At 40.0% G+C, this 19,261-nt stretch overlaps 1 protein-coding gene across 3 annotated transcripts in view; it reads right to left on the bottom strand.

The window, feature by feature from the left end:
- Window positions 1-19,261, bottom strand: part of fand (Pre-mRNA-splicing factor SYF1 fand) — a 235,098-nt gene that overhangs the window by 68,637 nt on the left and 147,200 nt on the right. For all 3 annotated transcript variants that reach the window (XM_067145461.2, XM_067145462.2, XM_068227497.1), the window contains one exon: window positions 355-575. In XM_067145461.2, the coding sequence (XP_067001562.2) occupies window positions 355-575 (221 nt within the window). The remainder of the gene's footprint in view (window positions 1-354; window positions 576-19,261) is intronic.

The raw sequence follows: 19,261 nt of genomic DNA, 5'->3' as shown, positions 1-19,261 counted from the left end.
TCTGAATGAACAACATCATCGCTTGAAAACCTACAGCATGGGGCCGGCTTAGTTTAATGAAACACAATTAAAATCAGTACTAAAACATTAGAGATACAACATGTGAGTGTTATGTAGTGGAACCATAGAGTTCTAAGTAACGAATCCCACATTGTGGAAGGTCTTGAGGTAACACTTCCAATAATTAATTATGATTCTTTGAAATTATTAAAATAAAATAAAAAGACTCGGTTAACAACTGATAGGAAATCTACCACCTGGGCAACTGCCCTAAATGCAGACCAGTGATGACTGATTGACAACTGGAGTTCAAAATTTTAGCAACATACAGAGGAACAGGAGTTATTAACTTACTCATGCCTGAGTTCCATCTCTGCCCACTCACACCAGACTGATGCTAGGTCATCAACTTTGCTGTAAGGAACATGAGTAGCTTTCTCCAGCACAACTCGGGCATCATCAATCTGGCCATTCTCCTCATAGAATTTGGCAAATGCAACCCACAGTGTATTGAGCTTACCCACGGCAAGTTTAGGATCAACAGTTTGAACTGCTTCTGTATACGTGTTGATAATCTGGCAAAAGAGATAAAAAGTAAAATATATTAACTGAAAATCATACAAATGAATATCTCAAATTTTAAAGAATGCAAAGTCATAATAATGCTACCTGAATACCTGAATAGATTGCTATTAGGGTCAACCTATGTGCCCCATTTACTACATTTTCTAAATAAAAAGTTCAGTTGGATATTTAGATAGCCACTATGTCTGACATGGGTAAGGTACGAGTTGTCAATGCAGATATTTTATAGCTACTATACGATGCTTTGGAATTTGTACAAAGCTTGTGGGACATAGCATTGGCTTCATTAACAACATACATACATACATACATACATACATACATACATACATACATACATACATACATACATACATACATACATACATACATACATACATTACATACATACATACATACATACATACATACATACATACATACATACATACATACATACATTATCATTATAGACTGTTTCAGCGTTCACTCTGCAAGACTCTGTGAATTTACTAAACGTCTCCACAATCCTCTATTTGCAACTAGTGCTGTGGCTTCATTTAGTTCTACACCTCTTATTTTTAAATTGTTACAAACTGAGTCTAACCATCGTATTCTTGGTCTACCTGTACTTCTCTTACCCTCCATACCAGAGTCCATTATTCTCCTAGGTAATCTATCCTCCTCCATTCACCTCACATGATCCCACCACTGAAGCCAGCTTATGCATACAGCTTCATCCATCGAGTTAATTCCTAACTTAGCTTTTATCTCCTCATTCCGATTACCCTCCTGCCATTGTTCCCACCTGTTTGTACCAGCAATCAGTCTTGCTACTTTCATGTCTGTTACTTATGAATAAGATATCCTGAGTCACCCAGCTTTCGCTCCCGTAAAGCAAAGTTGGACTGAAAACAGCCCGATGTAAAGACAGTTTCGTCTGGGAGCTGACTTCCTTCTTATAGAATACTGTTGATCGCAACTGCGAGCTCACTGCATTAGCTTTACTACACCTTGATTCCATCTCACTTACTATATTACCATCCTGGGAGAACACACAACCTAAATACTTGAAATTATCGACCTGTTCTAGCTTTGGTATCACCAATTGTTTGTGATTGACCAGAGCGCCACTGCATTAGCGCTGCGCCTCTTCCAGCGGCTGTTTGTATCTCGGAAGTGTTCGGGCACCTTCGCGAACCATCGTGTGAGCGAGGGTGACTAGAAAAGGCAGCATGGCTGCCGGACTATGTTAAAATGTGCTATGCGGACAAATTCTGTAAATATCTAAACCATCGCGTGGGCGACAGGTTAAACAAATGTATCAAGAGGTGTATATAGTGTAATAAACCTAGCATATGTATGATTAAGTACAGTTCATCTTTCTATGTGTATGAACCAGCATGTGGTTCCTAGCACCACGTGTTCTCAGGGACCTGTCCGTATGAGGTCGGAACACCAATCTTACATTCAATTCTGTTGAATTTCTTACCTACTGACATCAATTTAGTCTTCAAAAGGTTAATTTTCATACCATACTCAGTGCACCTATTTTCAAGTTCCAAGATATTAGACTGTAGGCTTTCGGCACAATCTGCCATTAAAACCAAGTCGTCAGCATAGGCTAGACTGCTTACTACATTTCCACCTAACTGAATTGCTTCCTGCCATTTTATAACTTTCAGCAGATGATCCATGTAAACTATGAACAGCAAAGGTGAAAGATTACAGTCTTGTCTAACCCCTGTAAGTACCCTGAACCAAGAACTCATTCTACCATCAATTCTCGCTGAAGCCCAATTGTCAACATAAATGCCTTTGATTGATTTTAATAATCTACCTTTATTTTCATAGTTCCCCAGTATGGCAAACATCTTTTCCCTCGGTACCCAGCCATATGCTTTCTCTAGATCTACGAAACATAAACACAACTGCCTAGTCCTCTCGTAGCATTTTTCAACCACCTGGCACATACTGAAAATCTGATCCTGAGACCTCTCTGTCGTCTGAAACCACACTGGTTTTCATCCAACTTCCTCTCAATCACTGATCGCACCCTCCCTTCCAAGATGCCAGCGAATACTTTGCCTGGTATACTAATCAATGAGATATCTCGATAGTTGTTGCAATCCTTCCTGTTCCCTTGATTATAGATAGGTGCAATTACTGCTTTTGTCCAATCTGAAGGTACCTTTCCAACACTCCATGCTAATTTTACTACTCTGTGAAGCCATTTCATCCCTGCCTTCCCACTATACTTCACCATTTCAGGTCTAATTTCATCTATTCCTGCTGCTTTATGACAATGGAGTTTATTTACCATCCTTTACACATCCTCCAACGTTACTCCACCATCATCATTTTCCTCCTCCCCATGAGCTTGGCTCTTCGCAACACCACCAGGAAGATTTTCTTTTACGTTGAGAAGATGTTCAAAATATTTCCTCCACCTCTCCAGTGATTCCCGGGGGTCTGAATTACTCAAAACACTGTTCATTTCCTTTTGCCTCCCTCCCTAAGATTCTTTATTACTGTCCAGAAAGGTTTCCCTGCTGCTTGACCTAGCCTTCCAGATTATTACCAAAAATCTTCCCACGACTTCTTTTTGGATTCAACAATTTTGTTTCGCTCTGTTTCTTTCATCTACGTACAAATCCCTGTCTGCCTCAGCCCTTGTTTGGAGCCATTTCTGATAAGCATTCTTTTTATGTTTACAAGCTGCTCTCACTTCATCATTCCACCAAGATGTTCGCTATTTCCTATCTTTACACACAGTTGTTCCTAGGCATTCCCTTGCTGTTTCTACTACAGCATCCCTGTATGCCACCCATTCTCTTTCTACATCCTGAACCTGCTTACTGTCTACTGTTCAAAACTTCTCACTAATCATATCCATGTACTTCTGTCTAATTTCCTCGTCCTGGAGATTTTCTACCCTTATTCGTTTGCAGACAGATTTCACTTTCTCTATCCTAGGCCGAGAGATAATTAGTTCACTACAGATCAGATAGGGGTCTGTACCATCGAAAAATCCCCGGAAAACTCATACATTCCTAGCTGATTTCCTGAATTCAAAGTTGGTTAAGATATAGTCTATTATGGATCTGGTTCTCCTAGCCTCCCATGTTTAGCGGTGAATAGCCTTATGCCTGAAGAATGTATTCATAACTGCTAAACCCATACTAGCACAGAGTCCAGCAAACACTTCCCATTCCCATTAGCTTCCATATATTCCCCACATTTACCAATCACCGTTTCATATCCTTCAGTTCTATTTCCAACTCTTGCATTGAAATCGCCCATTAGCACTATTCTATCCTTGCTGTTGACCCTGAACACGATGTCACTCAATGCTTCATAAAGCTTGTCAACTTCATCCTCATCTGCACCCTCACACGGTGAATACACTAAGACAATTCTCGTCCTAATTCCTTCAATTGACAAATCTACCCATATCATTCACTCATTTACGTGCCTAACAGTTAATATGTTGCATAAAATGGTATTCCTGATAAACAGCCCTACACCATACTCTGCCCCTGTCAAGTACACTTTATAATCTATCTCTTCCTCGTTATCTCCCCTTACCCGATTATCACTTACTCCTAGCACATCCAGATTCATTCTCTTAGCTGAATTAGCCAGTTCTACTTTCTTTCTTTCTTCCATTAGCCCCATTAATATTGATAGCTCCCTATCGAATTCCATTTTGTTCGCCAAGTTGTTTCCAAGGAGTCCCTCACCTGTCAAATGGGAGTGGGACTCCTTTACTCCTTGCTTGCTTAAAATGTTTTGAGCTTGGTAAATTCATGAAGCAGGATGCTACCCTACTTACACAGAGTCCAAGTGAGGATCTCTCCCCTAACAGGTTACGGACCACAGGTGGATTGTATAGTCCTAGCCGCCTGAGCAAAGGAGGACCATGATCAGAATATATCCGAGATGCCCACTCTCATTCCATAGCAACTGGTATCCGGACTCTCAGGACCACTTACTAGGCTACTCAGCCATTGCCCATGGTTCACGAACTAGGACGTGACCACAGTAACCCACACCATGAACCATTCATTAACAAAGTTACAAAAAATATGTGAGATACTAGCTGATGTACCCTTGCTTCGCTACGGAATTCTACATTGTATAAGAATTCTAGGTTACGTAGTGTACACGTTGTGAGCAAGAGTGTATTAAATTCCATAGCTCTTAACGTTACCCTAGAAACGCAATGGGCAAGTCACCAAATGTCTTTTCTCATATGAAGACTGCGTTAGGGAATTTTCATTGTAATGGTAGGCCCGCTTGCCTACCATCAGTCACAATCAGGTAGGGGAGTTTTCATTACAATGGTAGACACTCACTCTCCACCTGCCTTTTTACATCCTCAGAAAGACTGTCTTAGTGGTTTTCCCAACTGAAATGAACATAGGTCATTACAATGACATCAGTAGTAACGGCGCGATTAAAAGCAATGCGTTCATATGAAAGACTCAATCAAATGAAAAACCACACATTTTCTCACTTTTAGCGAACAGTACTACGCTGCTGATCTAACAGTCCAAAGTTGCAGAGCTGGAATGACCAAGCCGCAGACAGCCGTGATCCGTGAACACTCTTCGTCTTTTTTTTGGTGGAGAGGGGGGGGGGGTCATATAGTGGAGACTCCCAGGGCAAAAACTATCCCCTGTTACTAATCTGTTTCCTAGGAGTACCCGATGAGTCAATAAACCTCAATTCACTACAATGGCGGCGGAAAAATCTTTCTGACTTGGAGGCAAATTTTTCCTCCAAGCCAGAGGAGAAACCTCCTCTTCACTGCTAATATGGAATAAAATGAATGTAGAATTTAATAACAGTGAAGAAGAAGAAGCGTTTCTTAAGAAATGGCTCTTTTCCGGTTGAATTTTGAGTTATTTAGTGACTTTTGGTGCTCTAATTTAGAATACGCCTATATTTTATTTCTAGACCAGGTCATACTACTAAGTGAGACTCTACCTTAAGATTGCACACTGCTCATTCAAAACAGCGCGCAAGAATAGGGATTGAATAGCTGGAATACTATGATGAACCAGTGTGTTACGTAAAAGCAGTATCAGAAAATGTACCACCGGGCAAGTTGGCCGTGCATTTAGGGGCGCGCGGCTGTTAGCTTGCATCCAGGAGATAGTGCGGCTGTACCTTAATTAAGGTCATGGCCGCTCCTTACCAATCCTAGTCCCTTTCTATCCCTTCATCGCCTTAAGACCTAACTGTGTTGGTGCGACGTAAAGCCAATTAAAAAAAAATGAACCAGAGGAATGGCATGCTAAAGAAGAAAGTATTAACACTCCCCAGCTATTTTCTGCCAATATTCAGTTAGGCTGTTATACTCGGTACGCAGCAGTAGTCCCATCTATCGGAGTTGAGTGGCAGCACAAGAGACAAAGAACATCACAACATACAATGGTCAATGTAATGTTATTGTTGATCAATGTTATGCATTTTTGATACTGTAGGTCTTCACATTTAGTTTTATTCTTACTCTGAAATACCACTCTTATTATAGTTGGTGGTACAGTGAAACTGAATACAACATAAATGATCGGAAATTGTATTCTCTGTAACTTTTGTTATGTAGTACCTTTTGATAGGACCAATAACATAGGTACTGTATTTAAAATTAAATTTTATGCGCCTTCCCCTAACCAACAATTTCATCCAGGAAGAATAAAATTGTTTATAGCTTAGACTGTAGTTTCTTATTCCACGACTCTACACAGGCTACCAATTTTCATTAAATTCTGTTAACCCATTTTCTTGTGGCTGTGTTGATAAGGATTTAGCAACAAAAATACAAATTCATGAATAACTCTGTTATTATAGCCAGTATGGTAAAAATGTTAAGACATAAATGATCATAAATTTAATTCTATACGACCTTAGTTATGCAGTATTTATCGATAGGACCACTAATAATATAAATATTTGAGAATTAAATTTTTATGCTTTCCCCTAAACTACCATTTCACTCGGCGTGAATAAAATAATTTATAGCCTAGATTGTAGTGGCTCATCCCCCGACTTTACATACCGATTTTCATTAAATTCTCTTCAGCCGTTTTCTCGTGATGCATGTACATACAAACAGACAGAAATTATGAAAAAGTAAAAAGTGCATTTCCTTGTTACTGCGGACATGACCGATACAGAAATACCATTCCTTTCAAATTCTGAGCAATGTACAGACCAAACTCTTATTTTATATATATAGATATACACTTATGCTTACATTTTTAAAAATTCACTGTTGTCCTACGAGAGGTTGTGATGAGAGACAGATTATTAATACATGTATGTACAGGATGATTGTAAACAACATGAACCAGGTGTTTGAGTGTTAGAGGATTAGTCATGCTCAGAAATAAGATGAAAAAAATAATTCGATATCTCATGCCTTTGTCATTTTATCAGCTGCTGAAGTTAGCCAATCAGATCGCTTTGTGGGTGAATAAATGGGCTTTGCGAGGTGATGGTAAATCTGTGCATGGGGACCTGCTTCAGAGCCATGCCAGAAAACAGCATCAAACACAAACACACAATAGGATTCAGCTGGTGTAACCGTAGCGTACTTGCCATGGCATAATCCTGTCAGTTCGGAGGTCCCCGTTTAAATCCCTCTCCTAGCAAAATTCCATTCTTCGATTGGTGCTCTCAAACCATCTTAAGCCAAGTGCAGATTCAGCAACACTCCCTCACAAAGCCCATCTAAATTCGCCCGCAAACGATCTAAAAAATGACAAGTGTGCACGATACGGAATTCTTTTTTCAAATTAATTATCGGAATGAGCAACCCTCTAACACTCATATACCCGGTTCACACTGTTTCCAACCACCCTATGTTAATTTAACACCTCTGGTCTGTTATAGACAATAACAAATAATGTGATGGTTATGATCTACATGTTATACTGAAGGATAAAACACATTTGCTTCAGCAACTTCCTAAGCAGTCGAGAAGTTTACCTAAACAAAACAGAGAGAGAACACAAGAAGGGGGCATGATTAGCTCAGCAGCTTAGCTGCTGACTTCACACATAGAAGGCTGAGTTTTGAATCCTGGTTGATCTTGGGTTGAGATTTACTTCTAAAATATCATGTAGCATCAGGAAGGACATCTGACCTTAAAACCTTGGCCAAAGCCAACATGGTCCTGGTTGGTTCCAGTGACCCCAGAAACAACTGGGATAAGCTGAAGAAGTTTTTAGAGATCACCCTGCAAGCGAGCTCAACTTACAGGGTGAGTCCCACAAGGGTTGCTGTCCTTTCTGCATGTCGCCTTTTGGTAAACAAGGGCATGGTCGCCATAGTACCATTCACGCATGCCTGTAGAAAACCCATCAACTTTGATGAAATGGATAATCAGATTGAAAATTTAAAAAACCTTAACCCTTTATAGTAAGTGTTGAAAAGGCATTGTAACATATGATGATATTCAGGCTCTCTGCAAATCAACCTCATGAATCTTCAAGGTTTTGGTATGAATCATATTTTAAAATCTACAGCACATGAAAATATGCTGTTCAACACTTAATTTAGAAGCTTTGAAACCATTAAACCCAGCAATTACAGTTGCGTAAAAAGCAATCATGCCATATGCTGTACGGAAGCTTATCACAGACTAGCCGAGACCATGACATCACTGGGCGAGCTATGTGGGGTCAGGCAGCTATTACAACATCCACTCACCCAGGCATTGCACAAGGAATAACCAACAACTCCATGAGGCTCGCGCTGTACAAGTGGAAGGTACAGCAAATGCATCCATGTTCATACACACTTCACTCTGAACATTACTTGATATTTACTCAGACCAGTCAACATGTTCAGCACTATTTAAATCACTGTTCGCCAATCTTTCTACATTCCTAGGTTACAACAACAACAACAACAACCACCAACAGCTAAAATTATAAAGGATATTGTGTTAGAAGAAAACAGTACTGAATCATATGGTACAAAACAATATTGTCCCCACTATGGCAAACTAGCGAAAGTGACAAACTTGGGAATCTGTAGTTCTGAAGTTTTGGTCTAGATTTTATTATTTATATAATGTCTACCCTCTGACAAAGTCTCACATCTGCAGCTCGTTCTGTATGCCTAACACAAAAACCAATCATTAACTATAAAAATTGATTTTACATAAGTAATCACTTCTTTCAGCTCTCCTAATTTTTTGACAATTTGCAGATTTGTTAGCTTGCTAGAGGGAGGACGATATAATTTAATCATAATATACATATAAATAATATACATACACGAGTTTTGTCTGTACATTGCTCATAATTTAAAAACACTTGTATTCCTGTATCTGTCGTGTCCACAGTAGCAAGGAAATGTACTTTTTAATTTTCCGTAATTTCTGTATGCATGTACGTACGCGCATCACGAGAAAACGGCTGAAGATAATGAAAATCGGTATGTAAAGCCGGGGAATAAGTCGCTACAATCTAGGCCATAAATAATTTTATTCGCGTTGAGTGAAATGGTAGTTTAGGGTAAGGCCTTAAAATTTAATTCTCAAACATTTATGTTATTAGTGGTATATGGTGTTAAATTTCCGATCATTTATGTCTTATACATTTTAACCTTACTGGCTATAATAACAGAGATTATTCATGAATTTGCATTTTCGATGCTAAATCCATATCAGCGCCGAGACACGAGAAAATGGGTAATCAGATTTTAATGAAAATCGATATATAAAGCCAGGGAATAAGGAACTACAGTCTACAATATAAATTATTTTATAAGATGCCCTAATATCACAGAGTCGGAAGAAAACTAAATGTGAAGGCCTACAATATAGAAAAATCATAAAATTGATCAACAATAACATTACATTTACCACTGTTTGTTGTGATGTTTTTTGTGTCTTCTGCTGCCACTCATCTCCGAGAGATGGGATTACTGCTGTGAACTGAGTACAACAGCCTCCCTGAACACTGGCGGGAAGTAGATGGGGAGTTAGATCTCTCTCTTCTTTATCATGCCATTCCTCTGGTTCATATATTTTCTGATAATACTGGTGCGTAACAAACTGGTTCATCATAGCATTCGAACTATTCAACCCCTGCTCTGAGGCACTGATTAGAATGAGCACTGTGCACATTTAACAGAATAATTGCAGAGGAGTGTTCACAGTTGTCTGCGGTCTGGTCGTTCCAACACTGGAACTTTGGACTGTGTTACGGGCTCCCAAAATTATGCTATTATGTTCATCTATCGTCTTACCTTTTTGCCTACTTCTTTGCCTTGCTGCTATCAACATTTCTACTGGCAACACTCTACTCCGTCTCCTCACCCGCCTCATCTGCAACTGCCTGTTCGTCCTGCTGCCTGCTCTGCACTTGATTACGTCACCTGATTCCAGTATGTTCTGGGCCTCGCTTTGCTACAGTATATATAACTCGCCGTATCCATCGAATGACCAGTCAGGCATTCTCTGTGAATAAAAGCGGCAGGAGCACGCACCTTTTCGCATGGCTGGCCCGTGCCAATTTTTAAATTATAATTTAACTCTAAGAGACTACTTCTTCGCTGTGCAGCGTGAGCAGACTTTACAATCTTTATGTTCTGATTTCTTTAAAAAAAATGTTGGCTTCTTACATCTTAACCTAGGCCTACTTTGTCTTTTCGAACTCTGACTCATGCCTGGGCACTTCATGCAGTTTGGCATAGACTTTTTCTACCCTTCAGTGTTTGTGATATTTCTGCAAGGACTTGTGGTCGAACGAACATTTTTCTCCGTTACTACCTTCTGTACATCCTGTGTGCGTGTGATTTCAGAGAAAAAACAGAGACAGCAGCCTGATTTTTCCCTCCTTCCATCCTTGCCATTCACGTCAATTCTTTTCCCATTCCCAGTCCCTTCTCTTTTTTTTTTAAAATTCATGTCCTTCGATTTGTAAAAGTGGCCTATGCTTATTTCAAATTAATTGGTATTTGGTGTGCGATTTGTCGTACCTTATCTCTCTTTAAATGTTCAGGATTGCTGTTAGTTTCCTTCTTTAATTGCGATAATATTATTCTATTCTGAGTCCAAACTGCTTATTGTTCCACGAGTGTATTCCTCAAGTGTAAAATTAGGTTGTTTTCCCAGTTATCGGGTTATTACCCAGGTCTAGTCTCGGTCTAAAAGATCGCCCTTTTAAAATTATTGTGTAACTATGGCACTCTGAAAATTCTAGTCAAACGAAACTATTTTGGTAACTTGTTTTACTATTGTGTGAATTTACTTGCTTGTATTACGTTTTCCCTTTGGTCATGTTATTAATACATCTTGTGGTTTGAACCTTGTGGTCTTGAGGTGTACTTTATTCCCCTACTTTCCCTATTCTCATGTACCTACCACGACATACCTCCGGGGCATAGGTCCAGTCAATCACTGCGCGGACTCTGCTGAAGTCTTGTTTGTTTACTTTGATTCATAACGCTTCGTTCTGATTCCTTCGTCGCTTGGTGCCCGAGCTACCGTACCTTAAATACGCTACACAACTGGTGTTTTCTATAAGGCGTGACCTTGACCTCAGCGCTTCTGGTATCTGTGCACATACTGATTTTATGATTAGGCGTTTTCACTACCTATGCATTCACATACATTTATCGTAAGACTAAAATATCTGAAAACTTGAAGATACGTAACAACTGTTAGATCGGCAGCGTAGTACTGTTCATTAAAAGTGAGAAAATGTAGAGTTTTTCATTTGATCGAGTATTTTATATGATAACATTGCTTTTAATTGTTACATTCCTATTGACGTCATTGCAATGAACTATGTTGACTTCAGTTGGGAAAACCACAAAAACAGCCTTTCTGAGAATTCCATAGTGAAACACGGGTACATCAGCTAGTATGTTATAGATACCACACCATTACAATTAGCAAAATATACTTTTAATGGGATACTTTAGCTTGCATTGTTGAAGTTAATTCTTTATATCAGGTTGAATTTTAACTCAGTTTTAGTGTTCATGTCAACCCCCAATTACAATCTGTTTCTACCCTTATTTTTTTATGAAAACAGGTATAGAAAACTGCTGTTCAAACATATTATTTTGTTTTTGAGAAAAGCATCAAGAAATTCAATGCTCTTGTCAGAAAGCTTGGAGTAGACATATCGTACTTTCAAGAAGATATTTTTCCAACCTGGTATCATATGAAAGTTCAATGAACTGTTTCTTCTCCAACTGTCAAAACATCTCAATCAGGAAATGGATCCTGATCCAGTCGCAAGAGTCAATATTTTCCAAGGCACAGAATAAGAATTTTAAATTTGTGTTATTGATTTCTAAGTCCTGTAGCACATCATTAGGACTGAGTTGAAGCTCATTATCTTGAAGAAGTGGGATGAAAGGCACGACTTGTTCAGGTTATAGCTAACCAATTATCAACACCGAAACCAGTCCATGCTACTAACTAAAAGAGGAAGAAAAGGAAGAAACAGAAAGATGAAATGGAACCAAATTACTACCTAATTGCCTGTCATCACTAAATTTCCTTTCACAAGTTGCTTTACAGAGATAGGTCTTATGGCGATGATGGAATAGGAAAGGGGAAGGCAGTGGGAAGAAAATGGCCGTGGCCTTAATTAAGGTACATTTGCTTGGTGCGAAAATGGGAAACCATAGAAAACCATCTTTAGGGCTACCGGCAGTGGGGTTGTGCGCCCCTAACCGTATGGCCAACTTGCTTGATCATCACTGATGATGATGATGATGCTTGTTGTTTAAAGGGGCCTAACATCGAGGTCATCGGCCCCTAATAGTACGAAATGAAACGACAAAGTAAAAGTTCAAAATTATCCACTGACCAAAATAAAAAATGCCATGAAGAATGAATGAATGAATGAACATGAATTTAAAACAATCAGTGGATCCGACTCAAAAAACTATCATAGTTAATAGTATTACTGACCAAGGGACCACTTCCAAGGCAAATCGAGGATGCTTGGTGTCTAAATGGGTCCAAAATACAAGTCAAAGGCCCCTCAGAATGGTACTTATCGCTTGTAATGTAGAACCATGGTATCTGTCCTGTTGCGGTACTAATCAATGGTAGCAGAGACTTGCGGTATTCCACACATTATTGTACTACTCAAAGCTTATGAAATTCGACATTAATACAGACCTATGTTTTTCTCACTCTGCGGCGCCATTCACAGGCAACGCAAACCTATGATGTTCATCACATAAGAGTACTAACCACAGGGACCTCTCCCTATCCTGTGGTGTTCCTCATATAGTGGGTACTAATCACAGGTAAGGCAGGTCCATGGTAGCTATCATCCCAGGGTCCCGCTCATATGGTGGTACTAATCACAGGTACTGCAAAAGCCGACCGCGCGGTGCTCCTGTGTGCTACTAATCACAAACCTATTTCGTACCTAATATAGTGGTACTACGCACAAGTAAAAGCGACCCTTGGTGTTCTCCGCATGGTGGTACTAATCACATGTAGTTGCATGGTTCGAATACAACCATCCCTTGGTCGCCCCTTTTAGTCGGCTCTCACGACAGGCAGGGGATACCGTGGGTGTATTATTCATCTGCCTCCCCCACCCACAGGGGGTGTGTGTTTGGTCCGTGAGAGGTATTTTATTTCCCTCAAGTCCGCCGGCAAGCCGGTTAGGACCCCCCTATCCGCCACTTGGGACGCGCCACGTGGGAGTATCACCTCTCCCCCTGCTACGCCTGCGTAGCAGGTTCGTGGTTGATCATCACTAAAAATCAGTGTATGTTATTAGCTGTAATATGGTTAGGTCAGGATCATCCTGCTACCACATGTGACAATGGACGGTACTATCTGCGATTGTCTGGTCAAGGATCAGCAGCCATTACCAAATTTGACACCCAAAAGGAGCAACAAATGGCTAGATTCAGTCACCCCAGCCATATCTTTAATTTTCCTGCTGTTTTTCTTCCAAAAATATGGAAGCTAAGTAAAGCATTTGTGTAGGAAATGACACATAAATTCACCACACAGGAGAACATGGTCAATGGTTTAGATGGCCGAGGAGGACCCCAGTCCCAATGGGAGATAAAATGGAGGAACTTCCTTCTGTCAGCAATCTCTACACTTCAGTGAAACAGTTGCAAATGTCGTTTGTACTCCTGAGGAGCCGTCTAAAGTTACACCTGGCAGTAAGTATTAATGCCTTTGGGAGTGGTGACTCTACTGTAATAATAGCCTAAATGTGAATATGGTATTCGTAAACTTGCCTCGGAAAAGTTTAGGGCATACCCTGCAAATGATGCACAGTTCCCTGGATGCTGGGGGAACTGTCAAAAAGGGGCAACCAGTATCCAATATCATGGAGGTGGGCTTTACGTCGCGCCGACTCAAGATAGTTCTTATGGCGATGATGGGGCAGGAAAGGGCTAGGAGTGGGAAGGAAGCGGCCATGACCTTAATTATGGTACAGCCCCAGCATTTGCCTGGTGTGAAAATGGGAAACCACGGAAAAACTATCTTCAGGGCTGCTGACAGTGGGGTTCGAACCCGCTATCTCCCAAATACTGGATACTGGCCACACTTAAGTGACTGCAGCTATCGAGCTCGGTAAAGGAAGAAGAAGTGGTGAATTTTATGGATAAAGAGGGTATAGAAATGATGAGTTTGAGCGAAGTTAAATGGAAGGGGAAAGGAATGAAGAGAATGACGAAGGATATACACTATACTGGAAGTGGTGGCCAAGAGGCAGAAAATGGAGTGGGCCTGAGAATTTCAAAATAGCTGGAGGAGTATATGGCCTTAATTAAGGTACAGCCCCAGCATTTGCCTGGTGTGAAAATGGGGAAACCACAGAAAACCATTTTCAGGTCTGCCGACAGTGGGGTTCAAACCTACTATCTCCCGAATATCAGACACTGGCCGCACTTAAGCGACTGCAGCTATCGAGCTCGGTAGACTCGCTGAAAGTAATCTTGTTTTAATCATCATCCTAAACCATCTCCAGTTTCCCGGGTGTGGTACTTGTTTTGCCGGCCCCCGTGGTGTAGGGGGAGCGTGCCTGCCTCTTACCCGGAGGCTCCGGGTTCGATTCCCGGCCAGGTCAGGGATTTTTACCTGGACCTGAGGGCTGGTTCGAGGTCTCCTCAGCCTACGTGATTAGAATTGAGGAGCTATCTGATGGTGAGATAGCGGCCCTGGTCTAGAAAGCCAAGAATAACGGCCGAGAGGATTCGTCATGTTGACCACACGACACCTCGTAATCTGCAGGCTTTCGGGCTGAGCAGCGGTCGCTTGGTAGGCCAAGGCCCTTCAAGGGCTGTAGTGCCACGGGGTTTGGTTTGGTTTTTGGTACTTGTTTTAAATACTTCTAAAAATACAAATAAATGTATGTTTTTCCACAAGTGATCTTATGCAACAACCTCTTTAAATAGTAAAAATTAAGACTCGAATTATGGAAAGAGTCAGTTCATTTACATTCTTAGGTCTTATTCTGAAGACAAATTTATGCTGGCAAGAACATATATCTCGTACAGAACATAAGATCAATGCTGTTACAGAAGTGCTGAAAAGATTACGGGACATAGGATTAACTACATAGAAGCATTTACTTTTCATGAATGTAATTTGGGGTTTGTGCAATAGAGAAGAAATAATTGAACTTGAAATACTTCAAAAAAAGAGCCTTAAGATTACATAAACTATAAATACAACTTTTTTGAAGCTCTCCATTGAGATCTTATCTGTCAGAATGCATAAGACATACTCTGAAGCACTACTCAGGTATAAGCATAAAAACTGTACGATCTCCTTAAACACAGACATTAAGTACAGGGAAGACATTCATAACTATCAAACTTTACTAAACACAGAACAACTATGAACATGAGGGAGGAGCCAGATTTGCTACCCTTCTGCGCCAGCCAATGGAATAGCACAGAATCGCCCAGATAAATACATGACATGCTGGCAAACTGTGTTCAATATTTTTATGCACAGAAAAACCATACACAATTAATTGTTTTGGTGATTCTATGTGACAGTATTAAAAATTATAGAGGTGTCCGTCCAAACCCCATGATTCTACGACCAGGCATTTGCCAATGAACTGAAGGATAATTTCCACATTTGCTTTTCCCACATGACTGAGAAAGAAAAGAAGGTGCCAAAGTATTTAGGTATGCTGGGGAAATGTGTTTGAAGAAGCGCTCTTGGCGAAATACAGGCTAGGCTAATAGTATTGCAGTATCAGATTAGTGCGGTGGAAGTTTTAAGACATTCTGCGAGCTGAAAGTTTTGTATTCATAATATGTATTAGCAAGCCGAGTAGCAGTCGAACACATTATAGCGGTATTACTCATAAAGTTTTACAATCAGGCGACAAATATAACTTATAGTGGGTATGGTTCTTTATTTGCCTTTGCTGGATGGGCCTAGTGTTTACAGTGCACTATGTCTTCTGCTATAGGCTAGAGCAATCTTGTTACTTTCATAGATCTGTCTCTGTCTTATCCTTGGCCTTGACAATATGAAAGTGACTGAGGTATGAGCGATGCTAGTAATGCCAATTATTATGCAGCCAGTCCCTGCTATAAATGGTGTGAAAATGTTGCTCGTAGGGTCGGTTGGTGTATGCATTTCAGTGGGCTTGGCAGACTGATATGTAATAGCAACTCTGGCTCCGTGAGAAAAGCAATGGGAAACTACCTCACTCCTCATTTCCCTAGTACGCCTCTTCAGTGATGCCTAGGTCATCTATGACAGCTGATGGCAGAGCTGTTGAGGATCCCACAAGCGGCATCGCTGACGGACTGAACATACATACATATATACATGGTTTTTTATGGAAACTTTCAAATGCAGAAGTACATTAGAACATAAATTTTTCTCAAAGCTGCAGTGTACGTGTACATACAGTGTCTGATATTATAGGAAAAAAGCCTGAATTTGGACATTGGGGAAACATTGCATGGTTCAGAAATGTGCAACAAATTTGATTGATTTTGAAATGTGTGTTTTACGCCGAACAATATTTGACTTGAACGAAAATGAATTTCCAACAGCTAAGCAATTGTTGTATTTAATGAATGGGAAAAATTAACTATTAAGGCTCTGTATCTTCTATGTACCCGTTATTGAAATACTTTGGTTTCAAATACAAGTGAATCAATGATGGTAGCAACACTGTTGCCACCAGACAAAATGTTTGCATAAAGTGCATACTCAACCGATTTCTGGTGGTGACAGATCTTACTTCTACACTCGTATTTGGGTGAAACCTGGATTTTAAAAAACGATTCCAGGAAGCACATATGGCAATATTCATCCAGGGCAGGAGGCCTGCGAGTATCCTTATATCAAGTAGGGTCGGCAAAAACCAGGCTTCGTGCATGACAGTAAGCGAGTTTCTCATTCCCGTCCTCACAGCAAGGATTCAGATTATCATTTGGAAACGAATGCTGACTCATTTAAATACTGGTTTGTTCATCACTTTCTGAATTACTAAAAAGAAGGATCGATCATAAGAATGGATAACGCTAGCTACCATTCTAAAGTAATAGACAAACTGCCCATCATTGCTCTCATAAATCAGATATACTGTACAGCAGTGGCTGCAGGAACACAACACTCCATATGATCTAACAGACACAAAAGTAGAGTTACTAGTCTGTGTCATGCAATATAAAAAAGTTGAAAAATATGAATTAGATTAGGTTGTGTTAGAATTATGCCACCAAGTCATCCGATTGCCCCTGTATCATTATTAATATAATCTGATTGAGATGATATGGGCTAAAGTGAAGAGTGAAGTGGTCAAGTTAAACAATACATTTTGACTTGTGGACGATGAACGGCTCATACATAAAGCTCAGAATAGAGTTGTTATTAATAATAACTACTTTTTACAGTTTCCAGTGATGCCGATGTGCCAGAATTTTTTCCACAGGTGTTCTTTCACTTGCCAGTAAATCTACCAACATGGGGCTGAGGTATATGAGCACCTTCAAATACCATTGGAATTAGCCAGGATCGAACCTGTCAATTTGGGCTCAGAAAGCCAGCGCCTTAACACACTAAAAGCTGCAGGAAGAGGATTTTCACAGAGAACTTGCCTGACACAACACAATTCAGGAACTCGTAATCTTAGGGAGTGTGATTCTGACTCACACATGAGTGATGATGAAGATAAAAGGGAGGAGGTATAGAAATAAGAAGTCCTACAAGTTCCGCTTATAGCGGGCCTCGACTTTTCAGTCAATAAGGTAATGTTGTTTTATTCTCATTGTTTCAGTAAATGTAGTTATACTCCTAATATTACTAACAGTGCTGATATGAGCTGACCCAATAAATGAAAACTGCTCCACTGAATTAATTTATGTATTTATTTTACCTTATAAAGATGCCACTGGAAATTTTAGTCCAAATGGCATGCAGTGTAGATTACATCTTAACGAATAATAACAGTTTCGCATGGGTTAAGTACTGCGTTCACAAATAACTAATGGAGGACATCTTCCAGGAGATATTGCTCCCTACCCATCTCACATCGTAATTATAACCACTTCTGAACTTAGTTGTAAGCACGGATAACCGTAGGATTAGAGCTTTATCCCATACAAGAATTTCAATTTGGAGTGCACCGTGTTTAAGGAGAATGCTGTGTGTACAATGCGAGCATAGAACAGTGTTGAATCTCTCTTTCTGTCACCAGTCAGTGGAGGCGGCAACAAAGCTCAGCAGGAAGCACGTTACTGGATGAGCCGATGTTCATAGTTGTTCTGTGTTTGGTATAGGTCAGTAGATCAGATATACACTGGTCATGTATCTTCTTCAAGGTATGGAATAAAAAGTACAGCATATTCCTTTTTTTCTTTATTTTTTTTTAATTGCTTAACGTCGAACCGACACTGATAGGTCTTGTGGCAATGATATACAGCATATTCAACCTCAGCATCCTATAACAATTTGTCAAATGAGTTAAGGAGTATTAAAAATATTCAATATTTAAGGTCCATTTTTAGATATTACAAAAATACACAGAAATGTATTAATTATTATTGCCACATTTAAATAGAGATGTATCAGAACTATCATCATCATCATCATCATCATTTCCCAACTCCAGTTTCCCGGGTGTGGTGTACAAGCGCTCGCCATCTCCTTCTGTCTTCATACATCTTCTGATCCAGTACATCCTCCCATTTGTATTCCCTCTCCTCCACATCTAATCTTACAGTCTCTATCCAATGTTTTCTTGGTCTTCCCTGTGGTCTTCTTCCTACAAGATTAAGGTCAAAATATTTTCTGGCAGATTCTTTCCCTGTTCATTCTCATTATGTGCCCATACCACTGAAGTCTGAGTTTCTTTATGACACTGATAATAGGAACCTCAATACCAGCTACTTTCCTATTCACTTCATTTCTGATCTTGTCCTTTCTGGTTGTTTGGTTCATGGTTCTAATGAATCTCATTTCAGTTGCTTGGATTCTACTGAAGTCTTTGTTTAGTAGGGTACATGTCTCTAAACCGTACGTGCAGACTGGTACGAAGTAAGTGTGGTACATGGACTTGACTGTAGAAGTTCGATGCTTTCTGTGTCCTGCTGATTATTTCCTGCCTAACAGTGTTGTCTTTCAATATTGTGCTTCCGAGGTACTTGAAGTGGGAAACTATACCGAACTATACCGAAAAAAAAAATCAGGGATGCT

The sequence above is a fragment of the Anabrus simplex genome, chromosome 4, assembly GCF_040414725.1.
Source record: "Anabrus simplex isolate iqAnaSimp1 chromosome 4, ASM4041472v1, whole genome shotgun sequence".
Classification (NCBI taxonomy): domain Eukaryota; kingdom Metazoa; phylum Arthropoda; class Insecta; order Orthoptera; family Tettigoniidae; genus Anabrus; species Anabrus simplex.
This window is presented reverse-complemented; position numbering and strand designations above follow the sequence as displayed.